The 7,319-nt window shown below is 40.6% G+C and overlaps 1 protein-coding gene across 1 annotated transcript in view; it reads left to right on the top strand.

Moving 5' to 3' along the window:
• Positions 1-500: 500 nt before the first annotated feature.
• The window catches only part of gle1 (GLE1 RNA export mediator), a 12,022-nt gene continuing 5,203 nt past the window's right edge, over positions 501-7,319 (top strand). The window contains exons 1-10 of the mRNA XM_078251471.1: positions 501-692; positions 1,503-1,745; positions 2,145-2,303; positions 3,440-3,588; positions 3,693-3,753; positions 4,596-4,853; positions 4,969-5,191; positions 6,150-6,262; positions 6,680-6,892; positions 7,190-7,319. The exon at positions 7,190-7,319 is cut by the window's right edge and continues 61 nt beyond it. Coding sequence (XP_078107597.1) covers positions 594-692; positions 1,503-1,745; positions 2,145-2,303; positions 3,440-3,588; positions 3,693-3,753; positions 4,596-4,853; positions 4,969-5,191; positions 6,150-6,262; positions 6,680-6,892; positions 7,190-7,319 — 1,648 coding nt within the window. The 5' untranslated portion in view covers positions 501-593. The remainder of the gene's footprint in view (positions 693-1,502; positions 1,746-2,144; positions 2,304-3,439; positions 3,589-3,692; positions 3,754-4,595; positions 4,854-4,968; positions 5,192-6,149; positions 6,263-6,679; positions 6,893-7,189) is intronic.

Here is a 7,319-nt window from a genome sequence, read left to right on the forward strand (position 1 = left end):
CCCACGTTTTATTTCTGTATAAATTAAAAATATCAGAAGTCAACTCCTTTTAGAGATTATCTAAATATATTTTGCTAAATTATGCCAAACCCCATTAAGAATTTTAGTAATTCAAGATAATCTTGCTCGTTCGCAAACATTAAAACAATGTAAGAAATAAAATAGGATATTTTATAAATCACTCGGGGCTGTTCCTTAACTTGGCGTACATTTGATGCAACACAATCTTGTTTAAATTGAAATATTTATAAACGTTCCGCCAGAGGGACCGTAACGTTAATACTATGGTGTTTCCGGTTGAGTCAACGGCTTAGAAATATTCTCAATAGTAAAATAAATCGTGTTATAAAATAGCTTAGATTTTATCGTGTAGGATAACGATTACATGAGCCCACTAAAACCATGAACAAAATATGAATAATTATAATAAAGTGTATGACCAAGCCGGAAACATAGAGCGTGTCGGCAGTAGGCGGGCTGTTTCTCGTCGGATTATAATTTATGTAACCTCATCCGGCGATTCAAAACCTTCAAAAGTTAGCCCGACGCTATCAGTAGTTTGTAGTTTTGGTTTTGTTTATCATTCTGTTGTGATGCCTGCTGAAAATCTAAGATGGGAAACTTTACAGGCCTTAAAAAATTCGCCGAAGGGAAATATCACATACGACCCGTTCTGGTCAGAAAGGGGCGAGGTGAGTTATACTAATTAATACTAGCTGACGTTAATGGCTTGCTAGTTAGTATTAGCCAGGCCAAAATGTCCCTGCTTGTTTAGCTGGTTGGATAGCTAGCTAGTTCAAGTGCCCGTTTATTTATCTATGACTTATGTCCACCACGGCGGTCTGTAATGAGGGCAGTTAACTAGCTAGCTACCACAATTAGCTAAATTAACATTAAGACCAATATATGAAGCAGGTGGACGCACTGTTTTTAATTAACGTTATTTAATGCGTCACCGCACACTAACCTACATTATTTTATTTTATCGGTCGTTTTTAAGCCAAGTTTAACACAAGATACAGCTTTACATATACACACTGGTGCAATGTAATTAAGTTTATTTGCTCAAGTACTCGTCCAATTTTGAAATAGCGGTACTTATTTGGAGTATTTCCATTTCATGCTACTTTATACTTTATTACTTTAATTACTACTATATTTATCTGAATATTGACCACCAACACTGCCTAATGGTCAGTGTTTCTTAATCCTAAGGGCCTCATGCCATGTCTCTTTTTGTCAAAATAGTAAGAGAATATTTTATTTAGGTGTACTTTTTTTTTTTTAAACTTTTGGTTGTCTATATATTTAAGATTGTATTTGACTTTTGCTAAAAAAGAAAATAAGTGAGGTTGAAACTTCTGTGATATAATAAAAACATTCAAGGTTAGTGACGGTCATCCTCTCTTAAATACAAAAATGAAATCCCATATGTACATTTTAACCATAGAACACCCATGAATGCAGTACACTTGAGGTTTTATTTGTTTGTGTTCTTGCAGCATATTTTGGCAGGATGCAAAGAGGCCCTCAGCCTGTCCTCGACCTCTGGAATCATACTGGAGCGTCTTGGCTCCTCGTCCCTGCAGAAGTCTCGCTTTCTGGGCTCCGGTTCCGGAAACTCCAGCCCCGGCCTCTCTGAGGAGATCTCCGCCTCGGTTTCCTTCACAGGATCCACCTCCGACCTCAACGCCATGCACACTACACTTTCTTCAGCCCCATCTTCAAAGACTGAGCGTGAGCAGGCAAGTCTTCCTGAATACATGCTGACCTTTCTGTGTTTTTGCATGTGAGGGGGGAAAGCAATCTACCTTTCATTTTCTGATCAGTTCTTGAATAACTTTTGTGTGATTTGACAACGTTTTTTTTTTTTTTTTTGGAGCTTAGTGGTATTTCGATGTATGCATTGAGAGAGCAAATGTACAGTATTTAAATATTAAACTTTATTTATTTATTTTTATTTTTTTTGCACAATGTAATTGGTTCCAGGAAGTCATTAAATCAGTTTTTACATCAGTTGGGGTTTTCAACTTTATGTGTGCTTACTTCCCTAATGTCTTTTTTTGGACTGATTCTGTGATTGAACTCTGAATTCATCTACCTGTCTGAATTTCTCACTCTTGTCCTTTCTTACTGCACTGCAGGCTGTTAGCGATGAGGCGAAGGATGAAGATCCAGAGGGAGATGTCAGCGAAGTTTCCAGTCCTGCGTTACTACCTGGCATTTCCCTGCTGTCACCCAAGGCCATGGCGATGGCGGGCCGCATTATCAAGTTTGAGGTGGAACAACGAGAAAAGGCCAAGGTCAGACACCATGATTTTTATTTAATCCACTTGAATACCCAAGTCAACTTTAATAGCTGTGGAACAGTTTTCTTTTTTACAGTGGTGTTCATAAGTTTATGAACCCAAATCAAACCAGCTAATAGGCTAACTGAAATCAAACCATGCCAACCTCTAGGTATGGTGAAGGGTATGTGATGATGTGGGGGGGGCTATTTTAACTCCAAAGGCCAAGGGAACTTTATCAGGATGCATAGTATCCTGGATCCATGAAATAACTGGCCTTTAAAAATAAAAAGCTGCCTGCCTCTATGGGAATTTAACATAGGGGTGTACTTACTTATGCCCCCTGTATTTTAAGGAACATTTTATTTATTTACGATAAATTATTCATTCACAAAGAAAATTGGTGTCCTTAAAGATTGGATTTTTCCTAATTTTTTTAAATTGAGGCATTAAGATCAATTTCCAAAAGATAATTTTTTTTTTTTTTTTTATTCCTCTTTTTAGTCAACTTTAGCAGGGTTCATAAAGTGCCACTGTATGTTAAATAGATTGTTTGAAACAAAGGGCATACCTGTGCACAGACATAACACTGTTTATATAAGAACAATGTTAATTTTTGGACAGAATATCTTTTTTTGGAAAATAAAGCATGGATTAGATCATTCATAGTTACGCTTAAACAATTAGTAGATTCATTGATTAGTCAATCGACAGAAAACTAAGAATCATTTTGATTATCGATTAATGGTTAAAAGTAAAAATGCTAAACATTTTCTGGCTCTGATATGTTTTATATCAATGTAGATGTATTATTTTTGTCTTTTGGACTGTTGGTAAGAAGAAAAAAAAAAAAAGGCAGGACATTTGAAGACGTGACATTCAGACACAGATTGACAGATTCAGTCGTGTTTAATTTTGTGAACCAAAACAATACATTTATCTTTTGGAAAAACCTTTTAATAATTTTTGTTACACACTTCTTGGCATTAGTCAAAGTTTAAGGAGCATTTTAAGACGATTTCTTGAATGTTTTAAACCCATCAGCCCAGATATATGGATGTGCCTCGTTTACTAAAGGTGTGATAACCCTGACATGTAGACAGGAAGCTCTGCAGTCTCACCTGACCGATGTCTTAAATCTGTCGGCTCAGATGGCGCTCAAAGTGCGGCAGGAGATGCAGGAGAAGTTGGTGGCGGCGGTGGCCACCTCCGAGTCCGAGCAGCTGAAACGCTTTGAGGAGTTCATGGAGCTGAAGCAGCGGCAGGAGTACCAGAGCATGAGGGACATGATGGACAGAGAGTAAGAGCCGTTGGCATTGGTGCAAGTCTTAAAATGTTGTTTTAACGTTGCTGAAATTGTTATTTATGTGCCATCAAAACTGTTGTGGTTTTCCACTTTCTCAGAACCAAAGAGAGCATTGGGCGTCAAGAGAAGCTGAAGGAAGAGCAGCGACACAGAATGAAGGTATGATCATCACTCTTTAACGGTCTGGAAACGCCACGAAGTCTGGTGGTATTTATCAAGCATCAATTTTAGATCTAGGAGTCGGCGCATTTTATCAACTCCACGTACTTAGGAAATGAAACATCTCTGTGCTGATATGTAGGAAAGCTCCACAGGTGTCCTAAGCTTCCAGGACACGGAGGTCAGATGGAGACATTCCATATGAATTGATGAGAATTAGTTGATTAAGATACATTTTTGGCAACAAATATTTATAATATTTCTGAATAACCTGATGCAAAAGAGACCTCGTGACTTGAGGTCCTAACAAACTTAAAGACAAAATGCAGCTTTGAAACAGTGATTTTATTTGAGTCTTATTTATTACTATAAAAAGTTGGTTTTGACAAACTCTGGTGACTCTTGCAGCTCCTCCAGATCACGAGCAGATTCGTTCATTTCCCTACAACTTAATGTGAAGACATGGAAAAGCAGGCTGCATTCCTGCAGTTTATTCATTCATTCATTTATTTGTTTGAAGTTACCGATGGTGGTGTTATACAGAATAGCTTTTAAAAAAATGTCATGAGTTTTGAGCTATTTATTTATTATGACAACATAGTTTTGCATATGTAACCTATAGATGGCTCCGATACCTGTATTATTTGCCTGCATACATAAAGCCTCCACAGAAAAATATTGCTATTTTGCAAGATGAAAATTGTGTGTGCTCCCTAGAATTCCTTCTCCGTTCTGGAAGTTTGTGTAGAAAGCTTCATGAGCCCTGACTGTTTAATGATAACACCTGAACTCAAAACGTTATGTTTTGTACACTGTAAACACATTTTCTTCTTTGGCGTCAGATCATCAACCTGCGTCTGAGGGAGGCGGAGCAGCAGCGCCTGCGGGAGGCGGAGCTCGAGCGGCAGCGGCAGGCGGAGGGCCGGGAGCGGCTGCGTAACCTCAACACCATCCAGGAGGAGATCCTGCAGCTCAACCAGCTGCTGGAGCCGTCCACCCAGACCAAAACCGATCTCCCACCGGCCATCCTCAGCTCCTGCTGCACCCGCGGGAACCAGCTGTGCTCCCAGCTGTCAGAGGTGGTGCGGAAGACGGCAGAGGTCAGTTCGACTCCTGATGCATGGCTCCTTTCCGACGCTGACGGGGGGGAAAAGTCTGGAGAGAGGTGGAAACTCATTGTGGTTGTGTTTTTAAAGGGCTCCTTTGTCTTTCCAGGGCGAGTTCCCCAGCGTGGAGGACATGACCGTGGCTGAGCGAGCCCTCCACGAGATGAGGGCGCTGATCAGGCTGATGCAGGAGGAGGTCACCAAGGCTCAGGAGAAGAAGAAGAAGGAGCAGGAGGATGAAGAGGAGCGCAGGAAGCAGGCGGAGCTGCAGGCGCAGCAGGAAGCGCAGAAGAAGGCAGCGGAGTCGGCCAAAGAGAAGGCAAAGAGGAAAGGTGAGAGAGTTGGATTCTTCACTACGCTAACGACTCCTTTCTCATTGCATGTATTCATCTGATCCATTTTTTACATACATACACACACTCACTGTTTAGAGCAGCTTTAAAGTGGTAATCCTTGTGGTAATGATTTTCATAAATAAATGCATTGTTAAAGGACAATTCCGGCGCAAAACGAACCTAGGGGTTATTAACAGATGTGTACCCACTCTGTCGCTCTCTGGGACATGTTTTCATGCTAATCGAATGTGTTTGTAGCTTGAAACAAGCTAGTGCGGACCGCTGATTAGCTTACAACGCTAGTATTCGGGGCACAGGGAAAGTAAAAACAAATCGCTATTTATATCACTAAAAAGGCTCAAAATATCACCACACTTCAACGGTAGCATAATGAGGGTCCCTAAATGTTAACCGAAGCATTGAGAACATTGTAAGTGTACAGACAATTTATTAAAAAGATAGATTATAAAGACAGTAGCTCCCAAGATGGCGGCTGCCTGTATATGAGAACGTGACTGTCTTTATAATCTATCTTTTCAATACTAATAATCAAACTGTCTGTACACTTACAATGTTCTCAATGCTTCGGTTAACATTTAGGGACCCTCATTATGCTACCGTTGAAGTGTGGTGATATTTTGAGCCTTTTTAGTGGTATTAAATAGCGATTTGTTTTTACTTTCCCTGTGCACCGAATGCTAGCGTTGTAAGCTAATCAGCGGTCTGCGCTAGCTTGTTTTCAAGCTCCAAACACATTCAATTAGTATGAAAACATGTCCCAGAGAGCGACAGTGGGTACACATCTGTTAATAACCCCTAGGTTCGTTTTGCGCCGGAATTGTCGTTTGTCGCCAAAGATAACAAAATGGTGATTGAGCTTATATACATTATATATCTGTAATCCATGTGTACAGAATACTGTGAGTACTAAGATTTGGCCGTTGTCTTCTGACAGGGCTGCAGAACAGCGCTGAAGACAGCACGCTGAAATGGTACAAGCAGCTGCAGGAGTCGGCTGCTCAGTGCGCGCAGTCCTACGAACAGCTCAACTCCCCAAAAGACGTCCAGGTGAGTTTGTACTCCAATAATGATGATGATGATGATAATATTGTATTTATATAGCACCTTTCACACAAAATGCAGAAAAAAAGAAAAGAGCAGACAATTAAAACGGCATGATACATATTCAGCTTTACTGTTTTGAACCAGTTTAGAGGAGGGCTTTTTACTCCTATTTGGATTCAGCCATAAGAGAACTTTACCTAAATAAAATACAGGCTATGATAGGTATATTTTAAATATACATAAGAACTAAATAATGAAAGTTAAAAGAAAGGAAGATGATTAATCTGAGCAGACATTTGATACGGACACCCGTCTTTGGAAATGGGGGGGGAAGGACCGTAATGGCGATACTTAACATTTAACTGGTGAGCAGAACTGTGTACAGTTGCGTTTTTAATTTTTCTTCTCTGGACTCTAAAGACAAAGAAGCTGAAACTGGAGCTCCAGAAAGCGGCCTCCATCCCCGTCAGTCAGATCTCCAGCAACTCCGGATCGCAGCTCCGTGAAATCTTTGACAAGATCGACAAGCTGCTGTCTGGCCGGGCGGTGGTGTCGGGGGGCAAGTCTGTCTCCACCTCCCAGCATCCACAGGGCCTGGACTTTGTCAGCTACAAACTGGCTGAGAAGTTTGTGGTGAGTCTGTTTTGATGTATTATCCCAGATCAACATGGGGGGAGAAGGGAAGAGGTGTGATGCAACCCCCAAAACATAGTCATTCAAAAGAACTCTGCACTTTGTATTTCACTACATTTTTTGGAAAAGCTTTAGTTACTTTGCAGTTTCAGATTATGAGAACAAAATATAAATCGACTAATACATGATGATATATTATTGTACATCAAACTACCCAGCACCATAAAAGTATTTTAAATGAAATTCGAATGATTGACCACAAGACTTCTTTTGGGATTGTAATTTATTTTTTTGTAGAAACAAGGAGAGGAGGAGGTGGCCTCTCACCATGAAGCCGCTTTCCCCATCGCCGTGGTAGCCTCGGGCGTCTGGGAGCTGCACCCTCGAGTGGGCGAGCTCATCCTCGCCCACCTGCACAAGAAATGTC

This window comes from Sander vitreus, chromosome 5 (genome assembly GCF_031162955.1).
Source record: "Sander vitreus isolate 19-12246 chromosome 5, sanVit1, whole genome shotgun sequence".
Taxonomy (NCBI): domain Eukaryota; kingdom Metazoa; phylum Chordata; class Actinopteri; order Perciformes; family Percidae; genus Sander; species Sander vitreus.